The 19,411-nt window shown below is 42.0% G+C and overlaps 1 protein-coding gene across 2 annotated transcripts in view; it reads right to left on the bottom strand.

Annotated features, from left to right (window-relative positions):
• Nucleotides 1-4,341: 4,341 nt before the first annotated feature.
• poc1b (POC1 centriolar protein B) overlaps nt 4,342-19,411 on the bottom strand; it is a 56,193-nt gene continuing 41,123 nt past the window's right edge. For both annotated transcript variants that reach the window (XM_053427337.1, XM_053427338.1), the window contains 2 exons: nt 5,388-5,693; nt 4,342-5,075 (listed from right to left, as the gene is read on the bottom strand). In XM_053427337.1, coding sequence (XP_053283312.1) covers nt 4,917-5,075; nt 5,388-5,693 — 465 coding nt within the window. In that variant the 3' untranslated portion in view covers nt 4,342-4,916. The remainder of the gene's footprint in view (nt 5,076-5,387; nt 5,694-19,411) is intronic.

Raw genomic sequence — 19,411 nt, 5'->3', positions numbered from 1 at the left:
AGAAATAAGCTACTTCCAGACATACACTGAACTCCTGACATTCTCAGGAAGGGCTGTGTGTGAGAACGCAAATGTCAGAGTGAGATGCTCTGGAGTCTGCAGAGTTTCTCCAGCCAGCCCCCAAAAAACTCCACAGAGTCCCAATGAGCTCATGTGAGAACACAGCAGCAGATCCTCCGCAGGGATGACCACGAGCGATTGGTTGTGTTGATGCCGTTTCTAACATGAGACGCAAAACTAGTAAAACTGAAAATAAAAAAAAGCAGAGCCACACACGTAGAGGACACAGACAAAGATATCAAGAGAGATTTGGGTGATAAGAATCGGCATCAGTGTCAATGTGCTGAAGAACTAAGTTCCAGCCGCAGAAGAATTGAAATGTTATGTTCAGCCTCCGTCTGCTGCTCCACCCTCACCTCACCTGAACGCTGCGGAAACTTCTGCGTCTGAGCGGAGAATCTCCTGTTGTGGCAAACTTTACTTCCAAAATTCAATAGGAGGCCACGGATCAAATATTGATGCGAACAGAATCTGTTGTTGCTGCTATGCCAGATGTTTTCAATATTAATAAAATACAACATCAGTGTCTGATTTTAATTGTGAGTATCCTGGATGTCTAACAAATATGCAAAGTGTATATCATCTGAAAGATTAGCACTTTTATATATTAAAAATCATGCATTGTTGTTATTATCATGAAGTGTTCTTCCGCTCCTCGTTGTTGCATTCCTCTATTTCTTTGTGTGTAATTTTTATGAAATAAAACCACTTTCTTTTCATGATATCCAAATTACAGATTTTACAGGAGCGGTGGTCATATGACAACTGAGCAACTTTAGGCCGTAAATTCCCTTTTTAGGTGCAATCTTGCCCACAACCCCAGACATAGTTTCTACATTTCCCAGAATGTTATTCCTCAAGCTTACCAGGATACATTTAACCAGAAAACATGAAGGCAAATTCTAAATGGTTCGTGGCAAGTGCTTGGATGCTGCAAACAGGCCACAGTGAGAGATATCAATCGGGCATTTGTTCACTGTTTCTCTTTGCACAGTGGGTCTGTACTGGGCTCAAGTCATAAAATACTGTTGTAAACATTTTCTACCACCTGACACATCCTGTGCATATTTGTGTCCTGGTGGAATAAAATAGGTTTGACCAGATCAGCAGTGACAGGTTTAATTGCTAATCATGTAAAAATGTACCATTATTTTTTTCCACAGTTGTTTTTATATGAGCTCCGGAACGGAAGAAGGTTGTTAAACCCCTCTGGCAAACAGGCAGCATTTTTCCTGACGAGCACAAGTCAAACAGGAGCATAGAAAGCAAACAGGGGAGCCACTGGTGAAACAGTGTGCAGGTTTCACTATTTACCTGTTCCCTTCTGCACCTATTTGAACAGGTGTCACACTGTGTGTGTGTCTGTGAATGGGCATGCACATTAGATAAACTACAATCAATTATTGTTAGGGCCAGCGTGAGCCTCACTGAAACTCAATAGGCGTGGGTGCAGCATCCTCCTCTCCCCCTGCCTGCCCTCCTCCTTTCTCTTCTTCTTTCTCTGTTCACTCTCTCCTCCTTTTGTCCCTGGAGTCCATTTATCGCCTCATCCCCTCAAGCCTTTGAGGGGAATTTCCGAAAAGACAATCCTCTTGTTTTTGAGGGATTGGCAAGAAATAGCAGAAAAGATAGAGGAAGGGAAGGAGAAGAAGGGGTCTTTCTATTCAGTTGAGGGCTAAAGATAATGTTGACCTTCAATCTAATACCATGACTTTACTTTATCATGCAAGTAAAATTACAGCATCAATCAAAGGATTGTAGCATATATCTGAAGGACGGGCAAAAATTATTTTGTTATGTTATTTTTGATGATAATAATAATAATAATAATAATAAACATCATTTACACAGCACAATTCATGCATTAAAGTGCAACAGACAGTGCTTCACATAAAAGCATAACATTTTTGTATAAAGCAGGTTAAGCTAAATATGGCAGAATAAGATCAAATTAAAAATACAAATAAAGATCCTCTGGAACAGTATCTGAACCTGTAGGGTGACAATGAGACTTTCCACTGAAAACCAAATTAAAAACACTCCTCTCTGATTATCAACTCCTTAAAAGAAGTCTGACATATCTGAACTATTAAAATACAGGAACTTTTTAAATCGCCCATTAAAAAAATAGAGGCTTAATAATTCAAATTGTGTAAAAAATAAAACCAAAAGGATAGAGATATAGAGACTTCCTGCTCCTCCTTCAGCCCAAGGACAAACATATAATTACACACTCACACAATTCAGCAGTAAACTGTGACCAAGCAGTTGCCTGGTGGCAAGTCAACAACCCAGGCTGTAAGAGATCCGTCCTTCATATCAACAGGAAACCCCTCTTCCAGGAAGCTATGAACAGGTTATGGGATCATGTTCACAACGCACTAAAGACACATACACAACCACAGTCAGGGGTTTACACCACGCTTACTATAAAACAAGTCCTGTGTGCACTTAATGACATGGAATTGGAAGTGAAGTTGGAAATTGGTCGTTAACCCTTTGCACCTGACTCCCTCTCCTGCTTTTTTTCTCAAAAGGTTTTGCAGCCGGGTTTGTTTGTGTGTTCTTGGTTTTCTTCTTGCAGAGAAACAGTAATGCTAACAGAGGCCTTAAGTGGACATTTCTTCAAGGTGAGGTCATTCTGTTCAGACTTCATTGAGTCACTTTGGGGGTAAGACCCCACTCAAGATCCACTTATTTGCTATTTAAAAAAAGAAAATCCTATCACACCATCTTCATCACAGGATAAGGTTTGCTCAGTTGATGTGGAGCTGTTCATCTTCAAACTAGACTGTTGCAGGCTCAAAGGTTGAGCTTGACCAAATTTCCGTGAGTGAACGTTAAGTAAGTTCATTACCAAAATGTATCATGTGATGAAGACTTTTCACTTTGACCCCGATTTACTTGTTTGTGACTTTTGTGATTCAACATTTAACACAAAAGATGAAATATAGAAAGGAGTGAGAAATCATGATAGCTACTTATTTTTTAAGACTTAATGTGTTCATGTGTTCCCTTTACACTAAGGACACTGATGGCCATTAAGGGAACTGCATGCTTATAGGTATGAGTCTTATGGCCAACAACACTTTGGTTTTTATACACTTATTACACCATTACTACACAATAAAGTGTGGTGTGTGTGGTTATTTGAGTTTTGGTTACACAAGTTATTAAGTGTAATATTATCAGCCTGCGAGCTCAAACAACATATTCACATTGAACGTTGCATGTTTGTTGAATTGTTTATATGGGTCAAGTCTTTTCAGACATGTTGTGAAGATAATGTGTTTTTTGGTTTACCGCACATCACATATTTTTCCTGTTTTGTTTCCGTCTGGAAATGTCATCAACTTGCCAACTCTCTCACTGTGAGTCCCGCAGATGATCTTCGGCTGTTTTCTCACATCATGGGCTCACTCCGTCATTATACGGACATTTTCCTAGGGGACTAGCAGGAGAAATTCTAGAGAGCAGCTCAATGTGAGGAAGTCAATCGTTTAAAAAGAAAAATCTAAGTGTGCTAGGTGAATCCTTTTCTCTTTCTACTTGATTTTTTTTCTTATACGAATCCAACACTTTTCTCATTGCTTAGGATGAACTGGATTTGGTCTCCTCTACTCGGCAGGCCAAACTGGTTAATGTTATTAGAAGAGAAAAAAAGGCGCAGTAGGAGGAAAACCAGTAAAACCAGAGAGGAAGTGAAGGATGTGGTTGGAAGAGAAAACAGCAGCCAGCGGAGAGCTGTCCCTTTGTGTGGCTTTTTTACTGCTTCCTCCCAACCCGACAGCATCGCTCACCACATCTTCACCGCTGGGAGAACATAAACAGCCAAAGTCTCCATGCTGGGCGAGACCCAGCCAAAACATTACAGAGTCACTGGTGGAGACAAAAGTATCATATGAACAAGCTACACCAGATATCATGAGGGTCATGACCGTGTGAAAAGTAACCTACCACCAAAATAAAAACGACAGATAAAAAGTGAGTTGATATAGAAATGAAGTACTCATGATGAATGAAAATGTAAAGATAATATGGAATATTATAATCAAACTTATTTATGTGTTATAATGTTGACTTATTTATATTTTATGAGATCGATCATCATTTCTGAACATTTGTAGTTTACTTATTATTTCAGTATTATGTAAAAAAAAAACATGATATTATTTTTCTGGCAGTACTCTTATCAGTCAAAGTTAATCTTTTGAACTGGTGTAACCCAACATCATAATAAAGGTCTGTAGTCTGGGCAGAAATACAGACAATACTCAAAACATCAGTGCAATACAGTATAACATTTATTCATATAAATTATTTTGGAATAAGGAAGTGTAACTTAGCCAGTATGTAGCACAATGCAACTCTAAATCCCTAGGCATTAGGCAGAGATACAAACAGGGTGCAATGAGAAATGTTACAGCAGAAGCAACTGACAGCTCAAATATGCACAAAAACACAGAGAAACCCACACACACACGCACGCACGGAGGTCACACAGCAGACATGCACCGTCTGTTTTCATAGCTGCAGCTGTCCGGTTTGGATGTAACACACATATCAACACACACACACACACACGGACAGACACACATACACACAATTACGGACCCACACACTCTAATGGAATGTCTGTTTAAAGCTTGAGAGTCAAAGAAAGACAGAGAAAATGTAACAATCGTAAATTTCAAACAAACCCCCCGCCCCCTAATTGGAAAAACAAATGTCGTTAGTCTGAGTTTTGTCCCTAAAGGTGGCCTGTGACACACAGACACCACCACACACTTCCAGCCTTGGTCAAGCAGTGTTCAGTCCGTAATTGTGCTGCACTCTGAGAGGAGGCGAGGTCATCCTCAAGTGAAATGGACGGACGATCCATCCGTCTCCCTGCTGTCTGTCCTCCGCCTCTCTCCTGATGATCGCAGATCCTTGAAAATCTTGGATTGCTCAAGGAGACACTCCTTCACCTTGTCCTCCGTCAGGGTGAGACGCTCCTCCAGCACTGAAACAGTCTGTTCGAAGTGAGGATGTATACAATTAATATACCACGTGTTGATAGAGTAATTAGTTGAGAATCAAAGTCTGAGTGAGCGACAGAGGTGTCTTTTTAGCTTTTGTGTCATGGCACAGTGTGTTTTCAGCACAGAAAAGCAAGTGACTTGACATTCAACCCTACAGTGGAGAGATGAACAACCTTTAAACCTAAACTGTTGGCCTGCTTCCAACACCTTCACATTCCTTTACCCGTTTTTAGGATGCTCGTGGGAGATTTCACAACCTGGCAGTATCATGAGATGAGGGTTTGACTTTCACTAATAACTGACCTGTGTGAGTATATCCAATTGTTGAACAATGTGCCTCAGGGTGGAGTCGAGACTTGATTGATGACCGGAGAGGACTTCCAGTGGGTTAATCTCTTCTGTATCCTCCTCTTCTTCCTCTCTCCTTCCTCTTCCTCCTCCGTGAGCCCCAATTTGGCTCCCCAAAGTTGAACCCGCCCTACGGGCACTTTCGTCCCACTTCCATCCTTCCTCTCTTAAATTGGCAACATGACACTCTGGCAACCTGTTGGAGTCGTGTCTGTTGGCGGCGGCCTGTGTGGGCATCAAGCGTGTCCGACCATTTAAGAGCTGGAGAGGAAAGTGAAAGAGAAAAAAAGACTGGACTTCAGTGGACTGATATTTATGTGGCTGTTTTGTTTTTTTTTGACAGAAGATCTGCCTGGAGTTTGGCCCTCATCAATAGTATTGCATACCAGATGAAGCCCACATGAAATCTAATCACCTTTGAGATACCCAACAGTTAATTGAAGACATGCCAATGAAACATGCCTCTCAAAATACCCCATTAAGTGTCAAGCACAATGACTGTCTGTATGCTGCACCCAGCTGCTCCACCTCTCGCCTCAATAATGCGGAGGAATTGTTGCTCCGGACCCAATTCTCATGTCTGTAAACGGCTTAACTGATCTGCCTGCCTTCACCCGTTCTCTCACTGCACATGTTTGGAGTCTTCGGCCTCAGGTGAGACATACACGGCTGAAGCAGGACAATAGTCAGAAGTTAGCGAGGGGATCACGAAAAGTCGGCTTCTAGAAGTTGTCAGTCAGTGCACATTCATGTGTTTGGGGGGCGTAGTTTTGACAAGAGGGACGTTGGAAGGCGGTGGGATCAGTTGCAAATGCAGCCTAACTTTTCCAGCCTCACAAACCCTAAATGTAATAAAACATTGTAAAAAGAGCTCAGAACTGTGGTCGGCATAATCTCCCTGTTTGAAATGTGCAAGCATCAAAGTGGGAGAGAGAGTGAAATACAGCAGTATTCATTAGACTAAACTAATAAGCAACAGTGATACTTAATGTTAGACAGGGTTGGCCAACATCCTTCCTGTCTCTTTGTTGTTTCAGAGTGGGCCTTGAGTGTGTTGTAACTTGGCAGAATGAAGAAGGCGGATGACTCACACTGCTGGATTACTGACTGAACGGCAGACTTTGAGACTGACTTGCTAGCTAAAGACAAGTTCACTAGGTCATTTGCACTCTGAGGCAGCGAGAGCTAAAGCCCAGGACCAACACAGAGAGAATGACTTCGTTTTTATTCGACCTATACATTTATTGAGTGTTCCCTTGATGGTGTAAAGACCATAAAAAATAAAATAACGAGGGAGATTGAAAAATAAGAGCGAGAGCACTATGTTCAGTTTAACCAGGTACCCATTTACTTTGTTCCTCGTTTATCCAGGCAGGGACGACGGAGCAGGACTTCATATTAAAACTGGTTTCATACCAGTAGCTTGACGTTACAGGGACAGTGTTGGAGTGGTGGCTGCTGAGAAGCTCTTCTAAAGCTCTAGGTGTTGAACACTATACCAACCATAGCAACTTGCTTATCACAAAACTTATACTTCAATGAGCAGTTAAGATGAATATGACAAGCTAGTCAAGTCAAAACAATGTCATCAAACAAAACGAGCAACGTTGCTTACTGCAGTCGAGTATGCGGTCGTTTGTAAAAACTGTGTTACCAGCCAGCTAGTCATAAATTGGCATTTTTTGCTTCATAAATGATAACAAATTGTCACAAATCCATTCAATGTAGAATAAATAATTACGTAATCAACTTATCATTTCATCCTAATCTGAGCTCCCTTCCTTAGCAATAAGTCTTGTACAATAACTTGCAAACCCAACACACAATCGCACGTGGAACCACTGCACTCAGATCACTAATAATCCGCACGAAGCAAAGTTTGGCTTTGGGCCAATATAACAGCAACGTCTTGTTTGAAAGGTGGAAGTGCATGAAGAGAAACAGGGGGGAGATAAACGATTGATGTGTCAAGAGGATGGAGGAGGAAGGAAGAGAAGGGTGAAGAGGAGGAGGGTGTCACACATTCCCAGCCTAATGCATGGAGCAATTGATTCCAGCTCGCTTCCTGAGCGCTGTCCTCACTTCAAAGGCAGCGTGGAGGGAGGTAGGAGAGGAAGGAGGGATGGAGGGTGGAGAGGAGGAGAGTGTGAAGGGAGGAGGAGAGAGGGCTGTGTTACAGCTCCAGAATGGAGGTGAACAAAGCTGTCAGTGTGTGGACAGTGTCGCTCTCTTGATATCTCTGCTATGATATCACTCTTTGTTTCCTCGCTCTTTATCCTTCAGCCCCCTCCTCCTCCTCTGAGGCCACATCTGGCCAACATCTGCTCCGATCCTTTACGCTCAGCAGATCCAGACCTCCAATCCATCTGCACCCCCGCAACCCCCCTCCGCCAGGAAGTTTGGGTGCAATCAAACGTTTAACATGCAGGATACCCCTGCTGGCCCGTGAGAGAGAGAGAGAAAGAGAGAAAGAGAGAGAGAGAGGGACACACACACACACACACACACACACACACACACACACACACACACACACACACACACACACACACACACACACACACACACACACACACACACACACACACACACACACACAAAGTATAAAATATATGCAACCTATGATCCTTGCAGCAGAGTATTGGGCAACATGATTACATCAAAATATTTAACAGAATGCAACAAAAACATTAAAATAAAACATAATTTATACAGAAGAATGTACAAAATCATGATAGCATGCAGATCTACCATGGTATAGCCCCAAGAGATCCATCAAGTTAAACAGACACTGCCAACAAGTCAAACAATAAGTGTATACGGAGCTAAACTGCAACACAGTGCTAAGCACAACATCCACAAAAACAACCTCATAATTATAAGGGTCATTTCTGAGATAAAATCCTCCCCGCTAAGCTCTGTAGAATGTCAGGGGTCATAGCTCGCTGTAGCTGCATTCAACAGTGGCAGGAATGTGGTGATGGCTTGCTGCCAGCCAGGGTTTTCTGTCCGATGGGAGATGAGTGGGTGGTTAGGGCAGGGCTGCGCAGAAAGTAGCCACTGAGATACAAGGGCGGTCAGTGGGAGAGACGTGACAGAGCCCCAGTGCTGGTAAGTTTACGGGAACAATGTTCACGTTGTCTCCGGGCGGAACACTATTGGAGCACGGTCTTACAGCATTATGTTCTGTGAGACACGCAGGCTCAGCCCACAATGTTTGGTGAAAGGTTAACAGGTCATTAGGGTTGTTGGTGGAATAAAAGGGATATTTTGGATTCAATCTAATGGAAATGTTTTGTGTTGTGAGCCAAGTATATGTTTGACAGGTTTAAAACTTGTTTCCACAGTTTTTCCTTCCTGTTATATCATCATCATCATCTGATAATCAGATGTAAAGTAATACGATTGTTGAACTGACAATAATTATTCTCTGCTAATATTGCTGGGAGCATGTTCACATGACTGCAGAGGATTTACCTAACATAGCAATCTTATCCGTCAGAATAGCAGCCCATGTAAAAATGTTAACAGCATCCGTGATGTTTACCATCAAACTCATCATCAAGGGAAAGATCAAAAATAGTCTCCCCTCTATTCCTAAATCAAATCACAGATGTCTGATCAAAACCATGATTAGCATCAGCACCAGAATTAGCCACGCTCTGTCTTTTGGCAGGAAACTTCAGACACCGTGACCCTTACATAAAAAGGCTGTTTGATCTTAATTGAAGGGCCTCTCGGATGTTGCGCCTCCTTGCACCACATCCCTGCTCTACCTTCTCCTCTTCAAATAACGATGATGATAGCTAAGGTCCTCTTAAAAAATAACACTTCACTGATGACACTCATTCTGTCTGATGTTGTTTAAAAACAACAAGGGAACAGTCAAACCGGGGTGCATCCTATATTTTCACAGGAGTGTGCGTTATCACAATGTTTTTATGACAGTAACTAAATGTCCACAAAATAAATTGTAAATCAGGAGGTCATGTCTCATGAGGGGGTGTGTCACGACGATCACTAGACGACACAGATGGGCTCTCAAGCCTTGTGATGTTCAGTATTCACACTGAGCTGCTGGCCTCATCATGCCCAGCACTGGCTGTTTCACAGGGAGACCATAGTGCAACAGATATTTCACAAGTGCTACTTAAGACAAGTGTCTGACCACACAAATTCAATGAAATGACACTTCATTTTAATTTATGTGAAAGGTGGTTTTTTAATTGGTCAGTTTCATTTCGAGGTATATATTCAAGAGAATTTGGGAATAAAATGTTTGGCTTAACCGTGAAAGAGGAATCATCTTCAGTATGATAAATGACTAATATAGATTATATAGTAGTGTAGCATACTGATTATGTAGATTTCACTTTACTTTTTTATAACTTTTTATTTAAAAAATTACTTTAATTTACTTTTGGCACTTCATAACAATCATCAATAGATTTGCATAATCTTTTGCAAACTCATTTAAACTTAAATGAATTCAATGATTAATTCAAATTTAAGTGTGAAATCTATAATTTTCATAAAAAGGGATCTGAATGCTTTCCAAGGTTTGTGTATGTATCTGCTTGAGTTTGATGAGACTATTGGTTGATTTCAATAATTTCATAAAAAGTTGCTTATGTTGATATTTCTGCCTTTTGAATTTCTCTTTCCGTCATGTTTTCTTTTCTAACAAAAAAGGCTAAACTGGGTAAATTCTCCAGATTTGACCGGTTAGGTCATGTCTTTCAGGAAACAGACTGGAAAACTGTCGAGCACTATCTTTTAAGAGTGTGATAAATACACCGCTGCTTTATTTCTGTGCCTTTTTATCCAGTGTGTCAAGACTACATGGTGGCGTGGCTTGCTTTGACTGAGAGGCGATGAGGGGACAGAGCTGAAGTTAACTTGAATGTGATTGAAGCAAAAATGAATACTGAAAAGGCAACAGAAGAAATACATGTGAGTATTTATAAGCTAAACTTAGACATTATTGTAATGCAACAATTTCAGTGACTTTGGTGTGTACCGATCACATTGCCTCTCCCCTTCTTTGCTGTATCAGATGGTTGGTCCGGTGCTGATATTGAAAAAGGAGCGCTTCCTGGTCACAGGATGCCATGTAATGCCATTAATAAGGCAGGCTTCATGGAGAGAGGAAATCCTCGTTAAAAATCAAAGCAGGCATTAGCTGGCCCTGACCCTCGGCCCTGGTTTCACTTTCCTAAATCTGCAGAGCAACACACAGACAAGCAAATTGTTGCCCTCTGGACACGGACACACATATGCATGTCGAGCAAACATAAATGGTGGCTTGTACACAGTTGGCTGCCATCTGTACCAAAAGACAGACACACACGCACACGTGCACACGCACACACACACACCAACTGCCATCAGAAACACTCAAACAGCTGGAGTCACTCTTCTGATTTCTTCTCTTGATTAACAGCAGTCAAGGCCGTGCTCTAGTCTCAGCACACAGCCACAAAGAGGAGCCCTCTTGAACTCAGTGAACCTCTACAGCTATGTACACATTTCATGCTGAAGGGGCCCAAAAGTGACTTTCTTTTGTTGCCCTCAAGTGACTCACAGAAGTGTTAACAAACAAGATGTGTTATATAGCATCTGCACCACTTGCACACGCGTTGCTGGGTCAGATTCATGTCGTTGCCTCATGTCTCTGTACGCGCCCATATTGCGTATCGCAATAATGTAGTGTTGGCACCTCAAGTAATAATAAACATGGAGGAAAGCAGCCCTGTTTAGATTTTTGTCACTTTCTCATTCTTGCTCTCATCATTTATTGTCCACCACATCAAATAATCCCCCACATGTACGCTTGCACACCCGTGTCACCCCTGTTTAAGATTGGACTGTCGCACAAAGGCCATTGATGTTACTCTTGTATGAACAACACATTTCAGTTAAAGGCTACTTGTCATGTACTTTATGTGCAAAAAGGGTTACGTTCACTTGAAATGATGTAACCATAATGCGACATTGGCTTGGTTGTTAAGGAAAACATCCACATGGTGGAGGAGGTTGCGATAAAGTTACCTCTGAAGTAAGATCATACAGATGCCTGTACAGCCGTGGCCAAAAGTTTTGAGTATGACACAAGTATTGGTTTTCATAAAGTGTGTTGCTTCAGGTTTTTTAGATCTTTTTGTAGGATGCTACTATGGTATACTGAAGTATAATTACAGGCGTGTCAAAATATTGTATTGACAATAACATTGAGTTCATGCAAAGATTCAATATTTGCAGTGTTGACCCTTCTTTTTCAAGACCTCTGCGATTCAACCTGGCATGCTGTCAATTAACTTTTGGGCCACATCCTGACTGATGGCAGCTCATTCTTGCATAATCAATGCTTGGAGTTTGTCAGAATTTGTGCGTTTTTGTTTGTCCACCCGCCTCTTGAGGATTGACCACAAGTTCTCGATGGGATTAAGGTCTGGGGAGTTTCCTGGCCATGGACCCAAAATGTTGATGTTTTGTTCCCCGAGCCACTTAGTTATCACTTTTGCCTTATGGCAAGCTCCATCATGCTGGAAAAGGCATTGTTTGTCACCAAACTGTTCTTGGATGGTTGCTCTCAGAGGATGTTTTGGTACTCTTTAATCATGGCGGTGTTCTTAGGCAAAATTGTGAGTGAGCCCACTCCCTTGGCTGAGAAGCAACCCCACACATGATTGGTCTCAGGATGCTTTGCTGTTTGCAAGACACAGACCTGATGGTAACGCTCACCTTTTCTTCTCTGGACAAGCTTTCGACCAGATGACCCAAACAATCTGAAAGGGGATTCATCAGAGAAAATTACTTTACCCAGTCCTCAGCAGTCCAATCCCTGTACCTTTGGCAGAATATCAGTCTGTACCCGATGTTTTTCCTGGAGAGAAGTGGCTTCTTTGCTGCCCTTCTTGACACCAGGCCATCCTCCAAAAGTCTTCGCCTCACTGTGCCTGCAGATGCACTCACACCTGCCTGCTGTCATTCCTGATCAAGCTCTGCACTAGTGGTGCCCCAATCCCGCAGCTGGATCAACTTTAGGAGACGGTCCTTGCATTTGCTGGACTTTCTTGGGCGCCCTGACGCCTTCTTCACAACAATTGAACCGCTCTCCTTGAAGTTCTTGATGATCCGATAAATGGTAGATTTAGGTGCAATCTTACTAACAGCAATATCCTTGCCTGAGAAGCCCTTTTTGTGCAAAACAATGAAGACTGCACGTGTTTTATTGCAGGTAACCATGGTTAACAGAGGAAGAACAATGACTTCAAGCACTACCCTCAGTTTAAAGCTTCCAGTCTGCAATTCTGTCTTAATCAGCATGACAGAGTGATCTCCAGACTTGTCCCGGTCAACACTCTCCCCTCTGTTAACAAGAGAATCACTGACATGAGGTCAGCTGGTCCTTTTGTGGCAGGGCTGAAATGCGTTGGAAATGTTTTTTTGGAGATAAAGTAAATTTTCATGGCAAAGAGGGACTTTGCAATTAATTGTAATTCATCTGATTACTCTTCATAACATTCTGGAGTATATGTAAATTGCCATCATAAAAACTGAGGCAGCAGACTTTGTGAAAATGAAGATTTGTGCCATTCTCAAAACTTTTGGCCACGGCTGTAGTTTCTAACCAACTGGCAAAGTCTCTCCAAAGAAAGTTCTGCCAGTGTTGAAATGTCTTCCTCGAGTATTATGGTCATTTTGTTTGAGCTATTGGCTACACTGCCCCCCTCTGTCTGTTTCATCGGTACACACAAACCTTCAAAACAAAAGCACAAATATGAGTGCAATACCGTAAGCAGGCTACGTCCATTCTGTATATGTTGAGGATTTCTCTTCCAGGCTGACCAGTGGCCAGTTTGATGACCTGCCTCGACCTCCGAGTCAGTGCCTGGACCTGTATCTGATGAGTTTCATTCTCAGCACTGATTGACTTCTGCAACAAGCAAATGTTTCACTCAAGTTCAAATATTTCAATTCAAGCAATTGAAGCCAATGATATATATTTTGCGTCACAGGATTGACTTTGTATGAAATCTCATCGCAGGAAAAACTCACCGTAAGGCCTGTGAGTTAGATTTTGATTTCCTGGACTTTATTGTCCCCCCTAAGGTAACACACTCTCAACGCCTCAGGCCCCTGCTTGGTCAAGGTTGTTTTCGGACTGAATGCCCACTTAATAATAGCAACAGTAGTAGCACCCCTATTATTAGTGATAGTAGTAGTAGCAACAACATAAGTATCAAATGTCAAGTCAAATATATCTGTCTTCAAAAAGTAGCCCGCTTCCTGTGTGGAAACACACACAGTATCCTGTTTCCCTCCGCAATCGACCTTTAACCTTTAACACAAAGTCAGGTGGCAGCTAAAAGCGGCAAATGATCTTTGTCCACTGTGCTCGGTTGGTACTGCCAAGACACCACATCATAGGACTAATTTTCCATTCATCTCTGTCACACCTTATTGTCAGGTACCCAGGTGCAGTACCCACACCCACACCACACTATTGTATCGCTTCAAACAAAACACACACAGTTAAGGATGTTCACACCCACACATGGACACACAAACTGGCACACCAAAACATATGCACACCGGGAAACAGGCAAGCACACAGTCACATGAACACACACACACACACACACAAAGAGATAATACAAACAGATCCAAGTTGTGTAAATATAATTTAGCTCAAACCACTGATCTGAGCTAACAGGATCTTTGTCAGAGGTGTGGCAATGTTTTTTATAACGGTGGAGCTAAACGCTGAGCAGGAAGCCATGGGTGGATTTTTGTGGCTTTGAGGAAGTGGATACATCCTCTCGACTTCTCAGTCTTCCTCCTCTCTCTTCTATCTGTCTGTCTCTGACATCCGCACAGCAGCCACCCACACACTCAGACGAAAATATCCTGGCTGGCCGCGGATTGACAATAAATACAGTGTGTTTTCTGACCGCATCTCTTACACACACACACACACACACACACACACACACACACACACACACACACACACACACACACACACACACACACACACACACACACACACACACACACACACACACACACACACACACACACACACACACACACGAGTGGGGACAGTAAGAACCTCGACCATGGCTGATAAAAAACAATACCGTCCTCCTTTGATTCAATGGCAGCTGAGCCTTATATCATAGCTCAGTTTACAAATACACACACAAGCACGCACACACGCAAGCACGCACACACGCACACCATTATCCAAGTATACTGTGCAGTGCTGCAGCCATTTATTCATAACACATGATCATCACTGAGACTTGATGGAACTAGTTTCCTCGTTGGCCTTACTATTGCACTGCACGTTCAGCATTTATCTTAATATATGTATATTAATACAGTGATATTAATGTTTTATATTTTATAAATCTATATATAGTAATTTGTTCATTTATGTATTAATGCGATTGGAGGGAAGGTGTAGATTCTATCTCAATGGCAAGATATATTTCTATGAATGTGTGAATATCCGCATACCGGGAAAGAGAGAGAAAAAGTGAGATTGATGTAGGTATAGGATGAAGTTGAATAGACAGAAACAAATGTATAACCCATAAACCAAAGCAAAAGCATGTATACTATTGATGTAGAATAAACAAACGAGTAAGGCTCTGGTTTTGAAACTGCACACCCGGCACAATACCATGGCAGTCAATCTGTCAATTTGAACACTGGAACACATTTACTATGATTAAAATCGTAGTGCAATAACTAATTCTTTACTGAGACAAATATGTACAGGGAAAAAATTGTCTTCAATCAACTGGATATAGAATAATAATGTTAATCATTTTGACTATATCCAAATATTATACTTAAAGTTGTTAATTAAAGGGGACATATTATGAAAATTCCACTTTTGTAGTGCTTCTACGCATTAATTTTGGTATCTAGCATGTCTACCGTCCCCAAAACTCTGGAAAAAAACAACTCCTGCGATTTTTTGTGGCTCCTCTATGTCAGAAACTATACGCTAGATGGCCTCGAATGGGATTACGACAGAAAAATAAATCATAGTCACGCTACATGGCCTTGGACCACTCCCCACCATCATCTCACCGGCTCCGGGGACGGCTTCCCGGCTAGCGTTAGCTCGCGAGCTAACGCGCTCAGCCCTCTCCCCGGGGAGACTGCGCCGACGGAGCCAGGCCGGTGGACGCCATCTAGCGTATCGTTTCTGACATAGAGGAGCCACAACAAATCACGGGAGTTGTTTTTTTTCCAGAGTTTTTGGGACAGTAGACATGGCAGATACCCAAATTAACGCGTAGAAGCACTACAAAAGTGGAATTTGTATAATATGTCCCCTTTAAGGGTCAGGGATTTAGAGATTAAGAATGCAAGAAGATTTTCATCATCAAGAGGATTAAAATAAACAGATCCCATTTGTTATGCATGTATAAGCATACTATACTAAACTACTACTATACACATCGCTATAAACTATTACTATAACATTCGATTTTGAATGGTCAGAAACACTGAAAATCTCCGTGGGGTACCCTAAACAATTGAAATACTAAAGAAAGGCTTTAAACAAATTAACAGTTCATTCATTCAACAAAATGGAAGAAAATCTTACTTTTTAACATGCAGTTGAGCAGTTGATTGTAACTGTGACACTGATTACAACTGAGTCATATCAATAAAGTGTTTGCATTTATGTGTGCGTGTCTGTATGTAGATTTCAGCATGGAGAATAAGTCGTCCATGTAACGGTTCTGTTAGTCAGGCCGGCTGTGGCGGAAATAAACAAGCATGTGTGCCAGTGTGGCTATAATGCATGAGAGCAGGAAGCTATTAACATGGCATTACCAGACCAACAAGGGGCAGGAAATTAAATTTGTCTGCCTCTGAGAAGGTTATATCCCAGCCCTCCCTCATGGGGGATAATTGATTATTATGGCTTTCCAAAGCTCTCATGTACATACACACTTTCCAAAGCTCTCATGCACACACACACACACACACACACACACACACACACACACACACACACACACACACACACACACACACACACACACACACACACACACACACACACACACACACACACACACACACACACACACACACACACACACACACACACACACACACAATTTAAGTTATTACTATATGTTATGTAGTTCCTGCAGACCCGGCAGTTTTTACAGCAGTTGTCCAAAAGTGACTGGTCCTTACTGGATTATGACAAGACAACAAAAGGGCACTGAAAGTTTACACCAAACAGTATGAATATCATGTAATATTTAATGTACAGAGTCAATGTTCCCACGAAGACAAGCAATGTCTGCTTGGTGCTAGGCCATTCGAATATTTGGTGCTATAAAAAACTGCTAGATACATCTCCAGCTTTCACTTTTACCATCTTCACTACTTGAAAGACTCTCCCAACCACGACCTGACTATTAACTTTGACAACTCCGTGTTAACCCCCACTCAGACCGCTAGGAACCTGGGTGTGACACTCGACAGCCAACTCTCCCTGACTGCTAACATTACTGCAACAACACGTTCCTGTAGATTCATGCTGTACAACATCCGGAGAATACACCCCCTTCTCACTCAGAAGGCGGTGCAGGTTCTGGTCCAGGCCCTGGTCATCTTAAGCTTAGACTACTGTAACTCCCTCCTGGCAGGTCTACCTGCTACTGCCATCCGACCTTTGTAGCTCATTCAGAATGCAGCAGCTCGACTGGTTTTTAACCAGTGTTAATTTCGTTGACGAAAACGATGACGAAAACTATTCGTTAACGATCTTTTTTCCATCACGAAGACGAAGACGTAACGAAAACGAATCTTTGAAAATAAAAACTATGACTAAATCTATTTTAACTTTCGTTGACGAGACGAGACGAAACGAAAATGTTGGTGGTTGACTAAGTCACAATAATTTTTTAAAACATCATCGTGTCAGGCCGTCATGAAGTATCAGGAGCGGGCAAGTGAGTGTGTGTGTCTGTGTCTGTGTGTGTGTGTGTGTGTGCGCCCCAGATAGCGCACCGGTCCCGAGGCTCCGCCCCCCGCCCCGCTCACTCGCTCAGAGACACAAGACCAGAGCTCGTTCACGTGAACCGGCTGCTTCTTAACAGTGGAAACAGTGAAAACACAGAGTTTCTCTGGTCACAGCTGATCAGAGATCAGCGCAGCAGCTTCTTGATCAGAGCAGAAGCTGCAGGTGGTTTGTACCGAGCTTCAGTTTCTGTGTCCGCCTCCAGCCTGACCTGCTCTCACTTTTTGTTTTCAAATTTAAAACTAAATATATATTTTTAAGCTATTAGGCTGCAGCTATATGTTTTTATTTATTTCAAAATAGGGTACTTTCATACATTTCCCACAAATATTGGGAGGACTCAAATAACCCTGCAAAGTTCTGTGTTTAATTTATTTCAAAGTAGGCCTACTCTTGCCTGTGTATTTTCTTCTCTTCATAAGTGTTCGGTGTTTTCCTTTGTTGTAACAGGTACAAATAGCAATAAAATGTCAAGAGTTTTCTTTATTGTCGTTCTATAATTTCGTAAATGCAACAAACTATAGTTTAGTATAGTATAACTTTATATTAAACTTTATTAGCTTTGTTATCAAATATGTTTTACGGCTCCAGACACATTTTATTTGGGGGAAGAAGGGGCAAAATAAGTAAGTAAAGGTTGCCGACCCCTGCTATAGACCTTTCTGGTAGGGATATCTTATGGACAACCTAAGTACTGCAAGCTAGACTATTATGCAGTTTTAGACACAACACAGGGTCCCTGGGCTTGAGAAGGGAAGAAGAGGAGTTAATGTGGCTATTAAATGTGACTAAAATGTAATTAGTTTTCGTCGACTAAAACTAGACTAAAATGTAATTTAGTTTTCGTCGACTAAAACTAGACTAAAATGTAATTCGTTTTCGTCGACTAAAACTAGACTAAAACTAAGAAGGATAAAAATGACTAAATGTGACTAAAACTAATATGCATTTTCGTCAAAAGACTAAGACTAAGACTAAATCAAAAATAGCTGCCAAAATTAACACCAACCTTAACCAACCTAAATTCTCTCATACTACTCCGCTCCTCCGCTCCCTTCACTGGTTACCAGTGGCCGCCTGCATCCGCTTCAAAACATTAGTACTTGCGTACCATGCTGTGAACGGATCCGGTCCTGTCTACATCCAGGACATGGTCAAACGTTACACCCCAGCCTGTTCACTCCGCTCTGCTTCGGCCAATCGGCTCGTTGCTCCTTCACTGCGAGCTAAACACACATCAATATCACGACTGTTTGCTGTCCTGGCTCCCAAATGATGGAACGAGCTCCCCATCGACATCTGGACATCAGAAAGTTTACACATCTCCGCCGCAAACTAAAAACATACCTCTTCCGACTATACCGTGAATAAAAAAAAAACTTACTAAACACTTTTTGAAACTAACAATTTAGTAGCACTTAAATGACACTTACTTATAGCACGTTGTAGTTTGGCTTTATTTTTAAAGGAATTGTACTTTCTTGATTCTTGTTGTTCTTGGTTTGTACCCTCGGGGTTAAATGCACTTATTGTAAGTCGCTTTGGATAAAAGCGTCAGCTAAATGAGATGTAATGTAATGCTAGTTAGACGATTATCATCATCATCAAGTGGTAGACAGAGAGATTAAGGGGGGGGGGGTGCAAGCATGAGTATGGTTGAGTATGGTTTCCCTGACTAGGCTGCAATCCACTCTGCAAATGCACACATGTGAGCGTGGACTAGTGGCAGAAAGTTGGACTGTGGGCAGAAAATCCGACGGTGGTCTCTGGTTCGAATCCACGGAGTGACAACAAAAAAACAACATACCTGAACGGACAACACCTGGACAACACCTGGATCTGAGAAATGCGGCTCCGGTCTGACCGGTCTGAACAGCCAGTCGGGAGCGCGCTTGAGAATAGCAGGGCG

The sequence above is a fragment of the Pleuronectes platessa genome, chromosome 7 (genome assembly GCF_947347685.1).
Source record: "Pleuronectes platessa chromosome 7, fPlePla1.1, whole genome shotgun sequence".
Taxonomy (NCBI): domain Eukaryota; kingdom Metazoa; phylum Chordata; class Actinopteri; order Pleuronectiformes; family Pleuronectidae; genus Pleuronectes; species Pleuronectes platessa.
Note: the sequence above shows the minus strand (reverse complement) of the source record. Positions and strands in the feature narration are given on the sequence as shown.